Source organism: Rhinoderma darwinii, chromosome 6 (genome assembly GCF_050947455.1).
Source record: "Rhinoderma darwinii isolate aRhiDar2 chromosome 6, aRhiDar2.hap1, whole genome shotgun sequence".
In the NCBI taxonomy this organism is placed as follows: domain Eukaryota; kingdom Metazoa; phylum Chordata; class Amphibia; order Anura; family Rhinodermatidae; genus Rhinoderma; species Rhinoderma darwinii.
Genome location: NC_134692.1, coordinates 32,931,208 through 32,947,626, shown reverse-complemented (window position 1 = coordinate 32,947,626; position 16,419 = coordinate 32,931,208). Strand labels below are relative to the sequence as shown.

General features: G+C 41.3%; 1 protein-coding gene across 5 annotated transcripts in view; it reads right to left on the bottom strand.

The window, feature by feature from the left end:
• Window positions 1–16,419, bottom strand: part of ITGA6 (integrin subunit alpha 6) — a 72,461-nt gene that overhangs the window by 29,751 nt on the left and 26,291 nt on the right. For 2 of the 5 annotated variants that reach the window (XM_075829459.1, XM_075829462.1), the window contains exons 2-6: window positions 7,619–7,743; window positions 6,365–6,444; window positions 5,753–6,008; window positions 4,297–4,428; window positions 2,529–2,742 (exon numbers count right to left, since the gene is read on the bottom strand). In XM_075829459.1, the coding sequence (XP_075685574.1) occupies window positions 2,529–2,742; window positions 4,297–4,428; window positions 5,753–6,008; window positions 6,365–6,444; window positions 7,619–7,743 (807 nt within the window). Of the gene's footprint in view, window positions 1–2,528; window positions 2,743–3,936; window positions 4,054–4,296; window positions 4,429–5,752; window positions 6,009–6,364; window positions 6,445–7,618; window positions 7,744–16,419 lie in introns of all 5 variants that reach the window. The other 3 variants (XM_075829460.1, XM_075829464.1, XM_075829463.1) reach the window with 2 other exon arrangements.

Here is a 16,419-nt window from a genome sequence, read left to right as displayed (position 1 = left end):
TTTTACAAAAACAAAGTCATTAGGGCAGACATTCCCTGGAACCAGTGGACTCTTAGCTATTTTATTTCTTTAAAATGTTTTTTAATTATTTTTGCAATCACCACTTTTAAAATTCAATTATGGTTAGATACAGAAGAAACTGCTTCAAATTAGTATCTACTTCAACGTGCATTTTATTTCATGTACACAGCGGAGGAATGAGAGTATGACTAATAGGAAGGATGTGAAGTCTGTGGGTTTTAATATGAATATATCTCCAGCACGGTGTTAGACATAGGGTCCTTGTTATCGGCTGCCAACTCTCTTATCAGCTGCTGTCGTCGGTGTGTGTTGTACAGTCACATTAGTGGAGGCGAGCTGCAGACTCCCTACAGCTAGAAAATAAGGGTAAGGCTTTAATCGCCTCCTTTAAAAATAGAAGACAAATACATAAGTTCCTCTGGAGGAAATTCCTTAATGGGACTTGACTTGAATACTGCTCCAATACAGGACACTGGGGAAACAATCATCCAAGTATTGGTCTCTTAGAATTAAGTATTGTATTACAGAATTACATTTTATTTAGACAAAATCACAAACATTCTCATGGTTGTAGAAAATGCGGTTATGTTATATTTTCACTGCTTGATTCACATGGAAAAAAAAACAGATCATTAGATTCCCTACAGTGAAGTAGAAGAAAGGAGCAACAGGAAGTGTAAATTAAGGTGAGGAGCGGTTCTATCACACAGCCTGATATGGGCCGTAAAAATCAGCACCGATCATCGAGACAGCTCGTTGATCGGCGCTCGTTTGCTCCTTTCACAAGGAGCAATGATTGGTTATGTATGGGGATGAGAGATAACGATAATATTTAATGATGCATAAATAAGCAGATCAGCCGATGAACGAGCGTTCATTGGCTGATCATTGCCTTGTTTACACAGGGCAATGATCGGGAACGAATGATCATATGAATGCTCGTTTGCCTGATCATTGGCCCGTGTAATAGGGCTTTTAGATACCAACAAAGTTATGACAACCCCACTATATTATGATATATTTACATTAGGAACCCAACATTATAAGGTGTGACCCAACCTTCATATCCAACAACCACAGACGAAAGCTGTAATATCTAACAGGAAATGACAGTCGAGCAATGTTCAATGTTTAGGCTTGAAAGAGATTTTCGAGTCTTTAACCCGAAGTGTCACTTTGGCAAATGATTAGTGAATTAAGATTTTTTTTTTTTTGCTTATTCTCAAGGATGAATACTACAATTTTCTTGTTTTGTATGAATTTTGACATAGGAACATCAGTCATAGTAATTTGTGTTATTTTTGGCGTGATGGCCCTGAACGTGAATCATATGTCCATACCCCACATTGCTGAAAGTATAGGCCCCTTCCCTTCCAGGGGGTTCGGTGGTGTTCCTACACAAATCTATAAACAAAGGAGCACACAGGTTGTGACCTGGAACGCATAATAGATATGAGGTGCCGACTTTACACAGGACCAGACATTCCCTCTTCTTTCCCAAGTGGATACCAAATGTATATAGATACTTGTTAATACACAGTAAACTTTCCAGCTTACTTATTTGTTCTTTCTGCAGATATTTGTAACTTGTGGATAAGTTCTTAAACTTTAAGGTCGTTAGTGAAGAATTTTAACTGCTTGGCCGATTTTATATTTTGGAATAACAAAGCTGTGTCTACCTTAATATTTTTATAGTATACAATCAGAGTAGCTTGATGCTATCGGAATTTTTATGGAGCTTGTGTAAGTAAAACAGGAACTAGGAAAAGGAAGAAAAGGAGCTGTTGTTGAGAGATAAATTGGACACAGCGGTCAAGTAGGCAATGGGAAAAAACAGCAAAAAGTCTGAAATTAAAACGTGAAAGAACACAATCATTAAGGAGCTAAGAACCAAAGAAAAGATTTAGGACATGTCAGTATATAAGAGAGACTTTATTTTTTGTTGGGGGAGGGTTGGTGAGAAAGTAGGCCACTACTAAGATAGGGAGTGTGGGGGGGCTGGAGTTGGTAGGAGAGGATTTGGAGCTAGACAAAGAGCCTTTGAGTTGATGAAAAGAAAGTCTCTAGAGTTTGGAAGCAGAAAGAATAGAGATACATTTTAGGATCTCCTGAGGAGGATGAGAGCGGCTGAAAGTGAAGAATAAAGAAGAAGTTATAGAAGGTCTAGAAGAGCCATGTGGTTCTGCCTTTTTTTAAAATGATAAAAAAAAAATCGAATTATAATAATAATAAGGTAGTTAAATGTGGAAAAGAAGAAACAGGACAACTGAAATGATAAAGCATGGGAAGCATAAACAAATCTATGGACTTAAAGTGTTGCTCTTCTGAAGTTTAATTCAGGTTAACTGCGAGAAAAAGAATAGGGGTCTGAGTTTAGATAAGGATTGATGGTGTATGCATGATCCATTCAGCCCCTCGTAAGCAACAACGCAGCAACAGTGATAGGGCACTTTGCTCTTTTAGAATATATCACTTCATTCTGACAACATATTGATCACTGATCTTACTTGTCACCATTGAGATCTGCCACTGCCACATCGTAACCAAATGAAGAAGCAAGCCCCTCCCCTTCAAAGACAAACTCAGGAGACAACATTCTCTCATTGGGTGGATACTTCTTCAGAAGGACCACAGCTCCACTGTGATTGGCTCTGGGTGCACCTGATACAAACGTCATTTCATCCTGTGAGGTAATTCCTCTGCTAGTATCCAAAGAAAACCCTAAGAATAGGAGCGGAGAGAATGTAAATAAATATTAAATAGAACAAGGCAATGGTGACTGATATTACAAAGTGTATGCAATATGAGTGAAATGTAAACATATATTGTGACATGCGGAAGGGTATGAAAAAAATTCCACCTCTCAGTTACCCCCAGTCTTCACATATATAACATTCATATTGTATAGGCTCATTCATACCTCACAAGGTGGCAAAAACATCTGGATTGCTTTCAATGTAACAACTTTGGAGGGTTGTAAAAATGGTATCTGAATGCTGGTTGCATTCACGTATCAAGCCTCTCGTTGTCATGTTTTACGTTGAAAACCCCTCATGGTCATGCTTTAGAGAAAAAAAACAAGACTTCTCTATCGCCAATCTTCAGGTAAGATTTTTTGGGGCGTGGGGGCAGGAATTTACTATTATTTCGGTTAGCCCATATTGTAAAGAACTAATTCTCGGGAGAAGATGTGGCCGTGTACACGCAGGGAAATTGTGGTATCACCAGGCCAGAGTTCATTTAATATATTTGTAATTTGTGGACGAATGGAGTCCTCTAGAGTGAGAGTCGCTCTATGTAGTGCGCTCTCTGCTATGGCTAGTAGACATGAACATAATAGGGTATACGGGCAGAGGTTTTCCTAAAGGGTACTGGTATTCCAACATGATGTTTTCTAAAAACACAAAATTCTACCTCTCCAACTGCATTGCTGTAAGGGCTCATTCACACCTGAATATGTTGGCTCCATATTCTACCATACTTAGAGTAGATACAAAATTTTTCTATGCAGGTGTTCTTGCTTCAATATTTTCATATATTTTTGCTTGCCAGAAGCAGTGCTTCAGTGCCTCTAGGAAAAATAGGGCACAATATATACTATAAACTATATACTGGCACACTAAACTGAACTATATGCAACGCAATACAGTGTGCAATATGGTTCTGTATTACACATCATATTATGACTGTATTTACATATGCAGGTGTGAATGAGGTCTTAACAGTGTTTCACAATTTTAAAAAGCTGCAATGAAATCTATATGGAGAGCTGATAACTATAGAAGTTCCATTTCATGCACATGTTGGTGAATTCATCATGGTGTTGACATTTCACTGTATGAAGATTTCAATCCACAGCAATGAATGATGGGTGATTTCACCAGAACATAGCACATTCCATAATGAACCACAAACCTAAGTAACTATTAGTTGCCACATGAAAGGATTTAGGAGTCCTGGCCTTTGGGGGTTCAGATTTATAGACAAACTGATCTGGATCACTATTGGACATTGTGGTCATAAAAAGGAGACCTGTATGTAGTTATAATAGCAAGAAGACAGAAAAAGAAGAAAGATATTCAATGCATAATGTGACATACAACAAAGAAACAATTCATCATACAACTCATCAGTTCTCGAAGACAGATGAAGTTGAACGTTAAGTGATGTAGCGCTTCCTAACTAATTCCTAATAAGTACAGTGGTTCATAAAACGGTAGCTACCACAGAGGGGTACACAGGTAGGCACCCTCATTACAATCAGAAGTGAATTACCTAAGTAACTGTTAGCTGGAACAGGTACTAAATCTGGATTGCGTTTTGTTTCACCACCAGTCTCATAAGGACCATCTTCAAAAATAAACAGGTCATCAAATGAACTATTTTTGTGTTCTGCTCGAACAAAACCTGAATGAATGAGCGAGTGAAATAAAAAATTAAAATAGGCAAAGAACATGGCAAATAATATAACAGAACAAGTGAAATTTATGCTGCAAATGGTTTTGCAATGTAATGGAGCAATTAAACTGAAAAGAATAATGGCGATAATGAGCTCTTCGGACTATCAGAAGCACTAAATATTGACGTTTCCCTAGATCTGCCTACATGACCATGCAATGATTCAAATGTTTTTTCCCAGAAACATAGCTATACTTTCCTTCACCTAGGGCGAAAATTTTGTTTGCTACCCCAGCCCTCTAAACACTCTGGCAGAGGGCCATGTTGGCACCTGTGTTCATGCCCCGTCCTAGCTACACCCTTGGATTTAACAGAAAGTTACGATATATATCGCCCTACTTATTGATCAAATGGGTCTGACCCCCACCAATTATTAGAATGAAGTGGCCACTTTCGATTTTTTTTCCCCTGCACAAGGCCATTCAGTACTGTGCAGGTAGTGCAACACTGCCATCCACTTGGGGCCGGGAGTAGACCTGTGCAGACAAGTTCCGCCTGTGTTCTGTGGATGCTAATGATATACAATATTGTCTATTTGTGGGAAAAGCCCTTTACCATTGTTTACTGTTCTAATACACAAAGGAAAGATGATGTTCACTGCTAAGTGGGTATAATGACGGGTGAATGACTTGCTGGTGTCCATGGCATCTGCTTATTTATGATGGACCTGAGTCTTCTAAACTTGTCGATTAAACACTAATCTTTGTACCTTTCTATCACACAGCATGCAGCATATAAACATGTAGAAAAATGTCCTGTAAAAAGGTATGCGGAAGTATAGACAGTGTAAATCAAATTGATCTCCATATCAAAGTACTGTAAAGTATACAGCTACCTGAGGATCATACTCTGCTCTAGAAGGTTAATATAACAGACCCTGGCCAGTATTTCAAGCTAGTTGTATAATACTTTGAGATCTAATAATTAAGAAAAGATTGATGTTGACTCAGAGTTTCCACTTATATTGTATGTAACCAAATCTGGCAGTCAACATTCTGCACATGTGTGATGAACGCAGCTCAAATAAAGCCTACAGAGAAAGGTGGTTGCATTGTAACAAATTAAATACACCTTGATTATAAAAGGATGTTCAAAGTTGTTGTAAAGGATGGTAACCAGTCTAGATAACGGACATCTACAAGTATAAATGGATCATCGCCATTTCAATGGTACTACTACTTGAAAACTACACCATGTTTGCTCATAGTTGAGTGGACAGCACAATAAAGGCTGGTTCTCTGAAGCTGCTTACATGGCACAAACATACAAGTACCTTTCCAGTTGTATGTCCCAGGTGCACCAAACACAACATAGTGGTAGTCCTTTGTAAACGTTGCAGCAACACCTTGCTGACAAGACCCAAATTTTTCATGACCCCTGAGTCGACCATCGCAAAAATTCCAGTCTCCTCCATCCATTTCATCTGAGATAGAGAGGTCTTGGCTCAGCACATAACACCTTCCGGTGATGTCACGAGATTCTTGGGGTGTATTCACGAATCTCCTTCTTTCATATCGGTGAGCACAAGTCTATTGTTAAAGAAAGGACATATTACAATCAGTACTTCAAGGGGTTGTCCGCTCAGAACCCTGCTCCCACCACTCCCATGCCCCTTGAATGTACGCCTATTGTTAGATCCTGTGACTATGCATACAAAAATAAAAAAATTATATGGTACCAACATATACATCATCTTCCATTTCTTCCCTTGGATAAATGGCTTCATAAATGTATTAAACTTTTTACTTAGTATAAAGTTTTAGAAATATATTACTATTTTGTCCCATTGACATCACTAAAGTATGTCGATAGGACATATTTCTATATTGTAGCTACTTCTTCTCTGAAGCTTTCATTGAAAGAAAAATATGTTTCCAATACGTACCACAATCTTGCCTCCTGGTCCTTGACTTTGAACGCTTACACCCATCCATTGGTTTTCTTTACTCTCCGATGTCAGGTCCACTGTAGAGGTGAGTATTAGTTTATTAAGCGATAAAGTGTCCATCTCAATGCAGGTGACTTTTTGGGTGTATTTCTATGGGGCAGCATGTGATTTTTTATTACCCTGCGTTTTTTTGCCATGGTTTGTGTAACAGCCACTTTTTTACTACAATTTTGCACAAATGACAGCAAAGAAAAGCCACATAAGGGTATGTGCACACACACTAATTACGTCTGTAATTGACGGACGTATTTCGGCCGCAAATACCGGACCGAACACAGTGCAGGGAGCCGGGCTCCTAGCATCATACTTATGTACGATGCTAGGAGTCCCTGCCTCGCTGCAGGACAACTGTCCCGTACTGTAATCATGTTTTCAGTACGGGACAGTTGTCCTGCAGCGAGGCAGGGACTCCTAGCATCGTACATACCGGTAAGTATGATGCTAGGAGCCCGGCTCCCTGCACTGTGTTCGGTCCGGTACTTGCGGCCGAAATACGTCCATCAATTACGGACGTAATTAGTGTGTGTGCATATACCCTAACAGGCACATGTTAATACACCCATTGCATCAATTATCAAATTAGATAATGGAAGCACTCATGGGATATTTATTATTTATGGCAATGTATGGTGAGCTGCATAGTAAGTAGCAGCTACTATTTACTGTGCCCAGAGTTTTATGTTATATGTATAAGTGGTGTGCCTTCAATTCCAGCCGGTCATTGCTTACAATTTCACAGTAGTCAAAATAAAGTACAATGAATAGAACACTGTATTGAATAAGGATTTCATATATCAAATCTGTTTGAGATTGTTCTTTGAGTGTTCCAGTGGCCCATAGCAAAGATAAAAATGGGCCCCAGGATTTGTCTCCCCGAACAGAAAGGCCCGGTGTTTGTTTCCCCCTCCATGACCTTTCTATGGGCCAATTTCCACCCCCTTGTTTTCTAGAAATGCAATTCCTCTGCAGAGGGGAGGCCTGCACAGGTTCTTGACACCAAGTAGCAAAGTGGATGGGATCCACCAAGGCCCTCTTTCTTCAAGGAGCAGCCATATGGTCTATCTCTATGATATATATACCACTGAATTGTCTCGAAGGTCAATATCACTTTTGAGCTGTGCTATATTGTCATTTACATTTTCTTTCATATTTTGATATGCAATAGAATGGAAATGGTTGTAATTAATTTACCTTCATTGTCAAACTCAACCCTTGTGCACGGAGCGGTGGATGTAATATCACAGGAAAACAATCCACCTGATACGTTCGCTTTCTGAGCTGGAAAGGCCTTTGTTCTAGGTGCACCAACCAGCAATCTATAAAAGATAAGAAAATCCTATTTAGTTATAAGAATTCAATGTCTAACATCACACAGGGAGACGTGCTACTGACATGATGAAAATGCATCGCTCGATCCCCATACATAGCTCCTGGAGAAAGGAGCAATGAGCGCCAATCAACGAGCTGTCTTGTTGATCAGCACTTGTTTTTACAGCCAATATTGGCCGGTGTAAAAGAACCCTAAGGTTACTCATAAACCTAATATACAAGTAGTTTTATATAGATGAGCTCCTGATAATATTTCCATATATATTCGACATGTAAACCTAGAGGCCGCAGAGAATTAAAATGCAGAGTTTAGAATTGAGTCGTAATCTAAAGATACTGCCACACTGTGATTTCAAATGCACCTCTGGATAACGCAGTCAACTACACTATTGAGCATTAGCGATGTTTCCGTCACCATTGAGATCAATGGTGACTGAAACGGAAGCTGTGCTGTCAGTTTCACTTTCCGTTGCGGGGTTCACCCGATGGAACCCTCCGACGGAACCCCGGAACGGAAATGAACGGTGATGTGAACAGGCCCTTACTCTAGACAGATTTTAGGGAGACTGAGGAGGTTTTCGAACAGAGCGTTTGGAGGCAGAAAGTGGGAAATTGCAGGCTGCCAGAATGTAAGAAATATACCACTACCCCCTAATAAAATGTATTAGGGCTCGTCCACACGCTGCAGAATTGCTGCTTTTTTTCCGTCTGGAATTGCGGATGGAAAAAACGCCGCAGAATACAGTAGCAGCATAGTGTATGAGATTTAACAAAGCCCATCCACACGCTCTGTAAAAATTCAGTGCAGAAATTCTGTTGACAAGCCCAAAACCTTACAGGGTATATGCATCTATAATGTTATAGACAAGTTATAGCACTATGTAAAAACTATGGTAAATTTGAGTCAAGTCTGAGACACATTGTTGCACGGCTTAAGTTAGAAATAGAAGAAATTCCTGGTTTTCATTTGTGAATTTTGTCAGGACTTGTTTATGTCCAGATGGCTGAACAGGTCTGCCGGTTATCCGCGTGTCTACTGATTTATATAACTGGAAGTAATGGATCATGATGTTTTTAATTAGATCGCTATTCTATACATTTGATATAGAAATGTTCCGAAATTGTTCCACCAGTCTATCTGTTAGGGCTTATTCAGACGAACGTTGCGTTTTTGCGCGCGCAAAAAACGCGGCGTTTTTCGCGCGCAAAAACCACTTGACAGCTCCGTATGTCATCCGTGTATGATGCGCGGCTGCATGATTTTCGCGCAGCCGCCATCATAGAGATGAGTCTAGTCGACGTCAGTCACTGTCCAGGGTGCTGAAAGAGTTAACTGATCGGCAGTTAACTCTTTCAGCACCCTCGACAGTGAATGCCGATCACAATATCGAGAAACCTGTTAAAAAAAAAAAGAAAAAGTTCGTACTTACCGAGAACTTCCCTCCCGGCCGTTGCCTTGGTGACGCGTCCTTGGTGACGCGCCTCTCTTGGCATCGGGCCCCACCTCTCTGGATGACGCTGCAGTCCATGTGACCGCTGCAGCCTGTGCTTGGCCTGTGATTGGCTGGAGCTGTCACTTGGACTGAATTGTCATCCCGGGAGGTCAGACTGGAGGAAGAAGCCGGGAGTTATCGGTAAGTCAGAACTTCTTTTTTTTTTTACACGTTCATGTATATTGGGATCGGAAGTCACTGTCCAGGGTGCTGAAACAGTTTAACTCTTTCAGCACCCTGGACAGTGACTATCTCCTGACGTCGCGTACCGGAAATTTTTTTGCCGGGTTCGGCCAAAACGAGTTCGGCCGAACCCGGTGAAGTTTGATTCGGTTGTCCGGGTTCGCTCATCTCAAAGACACTCCGTTTGGATGTTTGTAAACAGAAACGCACGTGCTGCTTTTCTGTTTATATTCATCCTTTTGACAGCTGGTGCACGAAACAGGCAGTTCGCACGGAAGTGCTTCCGTGCGACCTGCGTGGTTTTCACGCACCCATTGACTTCAATGGGTGCGTGATGCGTGAAATACGCGGAGATATTGACCATGTCGCGCTTTTTGCGCAGCGGACAAACACTGCGCAAAAAGCACGGACTGTCTGTACTGCCCCATAGACTTGTATTGGTCTGTGCGTGGCACGTGAAAACCAGGCAGCCCGCACGGACCCAATACACGTTCGTATGAATCCACCCTTAGTGCCGAGTACTGAATTGACAAACTGATTTCATTTCATGCAGTGGACATTTATTAGGCTCTGTATGCATAAAAATGTGTACTCTGCTTTACAGCATAACTACAGTATTGCTACTTCAGAAACCTATACATTCTTATTCACAGGGAGCATATGGAGAGGGGCGCTAAGTGACAAACCTAGCCCAACCTGCCCCCAAGATCCCTACTTGCCCCAACGTGACTTGTCAATAATGGCAGTCATCCATTTGCCTGACAAATGGCTTACCCCATTCCTGGACAGGTGGCACCATTGCAACCAAAGTCAACTTTTTCAATGTTTTATAGGGTATGTTCACACACACTATTTACGGATGTAATTCGGGCGTTTTAGCCCCGAATTACGTCCGAAAATGCGCCTCAATAGCGTCGGCAAAAATCTGCCCATTCATTTGAATGGGTCTTACGATGTTCTGTTCAGACGGTCATTTTTTTTACGCCCTGCTGTCAAAAGGCGGGGCGTAAAAAAGACGCCCGCGTCAAAGAAGTGTCATGTCACTTCTTCAGACGTAAATGGAGCCGTTTCCATGGACTCCATGGAAAACCAGCTCCAGTTACGTCCGTAATGGGCGCGGCGTTCAAGCGCCTGCACATGCCGTTACGGCTGAAATGACGGGGCGGTTTTCTCCTGAAAACAGCCCCGTAATTTCGGCCGTTACGGACGCTGTAGTGTGAACATACCCTTACGGGCACAAAGTGGATGGCGTGGATGGTGGGCTTAGCTGTTGATTTTATATTTTTCTGATTGTGTGTTTGCACCAGGAGGGTGGTGCCCTTTACAATTTGCTATGGGCGTTCCCTCTTTAAAGTATACTTTTAGCTATGAGCTGGAAAAAAAATAAAACCGATATCTAACTTATGCCTTACTGAGGATAATTTGCTTTAGTATATGTCAAGCAGTTACCGGATAATCTTTTTCCTCTTTGGTGGTTTAGTTACTTGGTGTTATCCTTTCTGTTATGGAAATCAGCTCTCCGTAGATTGAGTTCCTGGGGAGCTTGAGCTAATACAAAGCAGCCAATGAGCAAAGTTGCAGTGTAAGGGTATGTTCACACACACTAATTACGGACGTAATTCGGGCGTTTTTGCCCCGAATTACGTCCGAAAAATGCAGCTTGAAAGCGTTGACAAACATCTGCCCATTGAAAGCAATGGGCTGACGTTTGTCTGTTCACACGAGGCGTATATTTACGCGCCGCTGTCAAATGACGGCACGTAAATGGACGCCCGTGTCAAAGAAGTGACCTGTCACTTCTTGGGGCGTAATTGGAGCCGTTATTCATTGACTCCAATGAAAAGCAGCGCCAATTACGTCCGTAATGGACGCGGCGTTCAAGCGCCTGCACATGCCGTTACGGCTGAAATTACGGGGATATTTTCTCCTGAAAACATCCCCGTAATTTCAGCCGTTACGGACACTGTCGTGTGAACATACCCTAAAGCATAGGGGGCAGTAAAGAAGTCTGAGCCTCTGATGAGACAGGAGGTGGAGTTCATGCGACATTAGACTCCACTACACAATTCAGCTAAGCTGCAGCCACTGATGACAGGGAGGGAGCAATGCTAAAAAATCAGCCAGCACTGAAGAAAATTAATAGCAGGTAAGATTTACTCATAAAGACTGAATTGTGAGCACATAACATGATATTTGCACGTCTCTGCACTAATAATCTCATTCTCGAAAAATAAGGTCAATCTGCTTTAGTAATATGACCTTCACACATAAATGCTTCTGTCCGTGCAAATGCAATTAACTACAAGGAATTAATAAACACATGAACAAAGACTCCAATTCTGCCACAGGACAGAAGACATGGAGCATAGAAATACTTTATTGTCAGTTTTTCCCTAAAAATTTAGACTTCCATAATGTATACAATCCTAATAAAAAAAGCTAATTTATAGATATTGGATATAGAAAAGTCATATATATTTATAAATACGACTTGTCACGCAAAAAACAAAGCCCACATAATGCTACATGGACAGAAAAATAAAAATTTTTATGGCTCTTGGAATGCGATAAAAAAAAAACGTTTTTTTTCGATTAAATCTGCCATTATTGTGCAAAAGTAGTAAAACATAAAATAAATAATACATATTTGGTAGAACTATAATCATACCGACAAATCGAATAAAGCCAACACGTAATTTATGCCGCATGGTGAACGGTGTAAATTTTAAACGCAAAAAAACAATGGCAGAATTGGTAAAGGGGTGAGTAGAAGCCTGGACAGAGGGGCAGCCGTTTACATAGTGTTTTTGGACTTTGCAAAGGCGTTTGACACTGTCCCTCATAGACGCCTAATGGGTAAATTAAAGAGGCTCTGTCACCAGATTATAACTTGACTATCTCCTACATAATCTGATTGGCGCTGTAATGTAGATAACAGCAGTGGTTTTTATTTTGAAAAACGATCATTTTTGAGCAAGTTATGAGCTAGTTTAGATTTATGCTATTGAGTTTCTCAATGGACAACTGGGCGTGTTTTTACTTTTTACCAACTGGGTGTTGTACAGAGGAGTGTATGACGCTGACCAATCAGTGACCAATCAGTGTCCTGCACTTCTCATTGTTCCAGCTCAGCATGATCCACAGCACAGTGTGATTGTGCAGTGAAAGAAGCTGGGCTGGAACACTCTCCATTCATTTACACTGCAGATAGCGATATAGCTATATCGCTATGTGCAGCCTCATACACACACACTAACATTACTGCAGTGTCCTGACAATGAATATACATTACCTCCAGCCAGGACGTGATGTCTATTTAGAATCCTGTCACTTCTGTAGCGTCTCTGTGATATTTACAGCAAGGCAAGCGTACTCTCGTTTGAAATGACAGGTTACATCATAATCTCGCAAAATTACGCTTGCTGTGCTGTAGTGTCGGGATTGTGTTAGTGAAGTGTCAGGATTCTGAATACACATCACGTCCTGGCTGGCGGTAATGTATATTCATTGTCAGGACACTGCAGTAACGTTATAGTGTGTTTATGTGGCAGCACATGGCGATATAGCTATATCGCTATCTGCAGTGTAAATGAATGGAGAGAAGTGTATGACGCTGATTGGTCACAGATTGGTCAGGGTCATACACTCCTCTGTACAACGCCCACTTGGCCAAAAAGTAAAACACGCCCAGTTGTCCATTGAGAAACTAATTAGCATAAAGCTAATATAGGTCATAACTCCATAAAAAATTATCGTTTTTCTAAATAAAAAACACTGCTGTAATCTACATTACAGCGCCGATCACATTATGTACAAGATAGGGCACTTATAATGTGGTGACAGAGCCTATTTAACTTGTATATAAGATATTGTGATCTTTTTTAAACCTTTGTTCATAATGGACTCATTCTGTGATGTAATTAAAACCACAGAAAAGGCCATACTCACAGATTAGGTGGTGGGTAAAATACCCGTTCCAAACGGGACGCAACCAGGTCAGAGAATGCTGTTGATGGGAAGTGCCCAGGTGTGTTTAAATAATGATAGCCACTCCCACTAACCTTGAGGGGAGTGGTGTGTTGGGCATGGAAGTAAATGTGTAATAATAATAAATAAATAATAAAGTACTGTGTATAGTGCATAGTTTTTTTCAGGACGCGCCCGGGTCTTATGATGCTGGGATAGCCTGGTGTGCGGATGTTTGGCACTGCATGCAGGGCAGCCCGCTCTCTTACAGTATGGGCGCTATAAATAGGCTGCTATTCGGCGATATATGCTGTGCCTCACTATCCAAACACTATGCCTCCATGTTTTACACTCTATACTCACTTTTTTTGTTTCACTCACAGCCCTGATTTCTACACACTACACTTAGTCATGTCCCCTATACCTCACATGTGCACTATACACAGTACTTTATTATTTATTTATTATTATTACACATTTACTTCCATGCCCAACACACCACTCCCCTCAAGGTTAGTGGGAGTGGCTATCATTATTTAAACACACCTGGGCACTTCCCATCAACAGCATTCTCTGACCTGGTTGCGTCCTATTTGGAACGGGTATTTTACCCACCACCTAATCTGTGAGTATGGCCTTTTCTGTGGTTTTAATTACATTCTATGTCCCAATTTTTTTTTATTTTTTTTTGTATATCTCATTCTGTGATGTGTTTTGTCTTATATAGAGCATAATGTTCAAAAAGAACTGAATAGGTAACATACGAGAGAGAAAAATCCTGAAAAACAATGGGACACAATGCGGTATTTTCTGTCACCAGTGGAGCGAGAAGATAAGATTTCATTAAGCCTCATATTTGTGGAGCACAGACTCTACAAAGAGCACAAACCACAGTTGGCGTCTTGGCATTAGAGGTGTCTGGTTACATCAAAACAAGGTATTCGCTCCACATTCATTACTGCTAGGAGTGATTTACAAAGCCAGGGAAAGTAAGAGATAAGTGATGGAAAGTCCAGACTTGCCAACACTAGAAAAGAATTTAGAAAAAACTTTAATTTCGTTCCTCATGTGAGGAGAGCTTGGGGAGGACCGATCACCTGACTAATGAGATCACATTGAAAACACAATCTCTAATGACCGGTGTGTCACACGATGAACCTGCACCCTCCTGATAATTATTACTATCTAATATTTATAAGGCATTAATATTATTTGTTACAAAAATGTTACTAAGGCCTCATGCACACGACCGTAGTGTTTTTCTGGTCCGCAAATTCAAGGACCGTGTTCCGTGAAATGTCATCCGCAGTTCATTCGTATGTAATCCGCAGTTCATCCGTATGTAATCCGCAAAATGCGGATGTAAAAAAAAGCCTAGGTAAAACAGGATGACGACAGAACTCATTCCCGGTCGTCGCCTAGCAACACTTCCGCAAAACTGCGGATGACACACGGAGGTGTATCCGCAATTTCCACGGGCCCATTGACTTCTATTCGCATGTCCGCATCGAATTTGCGGCCCGTAATAAGACATGTCCTGAGTTTCTGCGGCACGGATTTGCGGACGCCCGTGAAAACACGGATAGTGTGTATGGGCCCATAGAAATGAATGGGTCCGCAATTCTCCCGTGGATTTGCGGGGGAATTGCAGACGCAAAAACACGGTCGTGTGCATGGGGCCTAACAATTTGCAAGATCCTGCTGATCATGCAGTTTCAAATTAACCACGGTCTGCTTTACAAAACCCATTTTCAAGTACCCTATTTGTTCATAGACAGTAGCCTCTCATTCAGAAACCTAATAAGCCAAAAAAGAGAAGAGCTACAAAGAGTCTCCTTCTCTGGAGGACCCAGCACGTCCATGCATGATATTTCAAATTGAATTGAAAAGCTACTATTTGGCAGATTACAGCTATTGCTAGGAGTTCCAGCAGCAGGAAGTCCTGTAATCAGCTTATTTTTTATGGGATTTGTTCAAAATATATATCCTCTATGGACAATGCATGTCTACCTCCGAGTAAGGGTTACAGAGGTTAAAAATTATAACTGGTATGGGTGCTACTACAGGAGTGAATGGGGAAAGCAGAGTTGTAGGTAAGACTCCTTGCACGCGACCGTAGCCGTGTGCACAGCCCGAGATTACAGGCACGGCCGGCCACGGACAGTCATCCGCATTTGCGGGCAGTGCTCCCATTATAAAGTATGGGAACATGGTCCGTAATATCAAAAAATAGGACATGTCCTATTTTTTACAGATGCTTTCTACAGCCCGGACACCTACCCGTAAATATGCGGGAAGGTGTCCGTTGGCCAGAGAAATTAATGGATCAGTATTTTGATCCGCAATTACAGTCCGTAATTCCGGATCAAATTTATGGTTGTGTGCATGGAGCCTTAGAAGACTCACTCAGGTTAGCAGCTAGTTGAAATTGGTGCCCAATCTGTTTCAGAACCACAAAAACAGAATTATAGGAGGCTACTTGCATCCATGTATAATTACATTTTGACTGAAGTACCCTAAGGGTATGTTCACACGCAAAATCACTAACGGCTGAAAATGACGGAGCTGTCTTCAAGGGAAAAACGGCCTATGATTTTCAGCAGTTTTTGTAGCAAAAAATGTTTGAGACGTTTTTTGGAGCCAATTTTGGAGCTGTTTTTCCATTGACTCAATGAAAAAGGGTATGTTCACACACAGAGATTTCAGACGTATTTTGAGGTGTAAACGGGCCCCTGAAAAAACGGTAGCTGAACGCCTACAAACATCTGCCCATTGAAATCAATGGGAAAAACTGTGTTATGTTCATCCCTTAAAACAACGGCCGTCAAATGGACCTATGCAATTCAATGGGGCCGTTCACACGGCCGTTGTTTCAATGGACCGTGAGAAGGGTCCGTGAGAAAATAAGACATGTCCTATTTTTTGGTGATTCACGCATCCCTCCATAGACTCTAGTCTATGGGGGATGAATGATAACGCATCCCAGCAGGGAAAAGCACGAATGCACCTTGGATGTGAAAA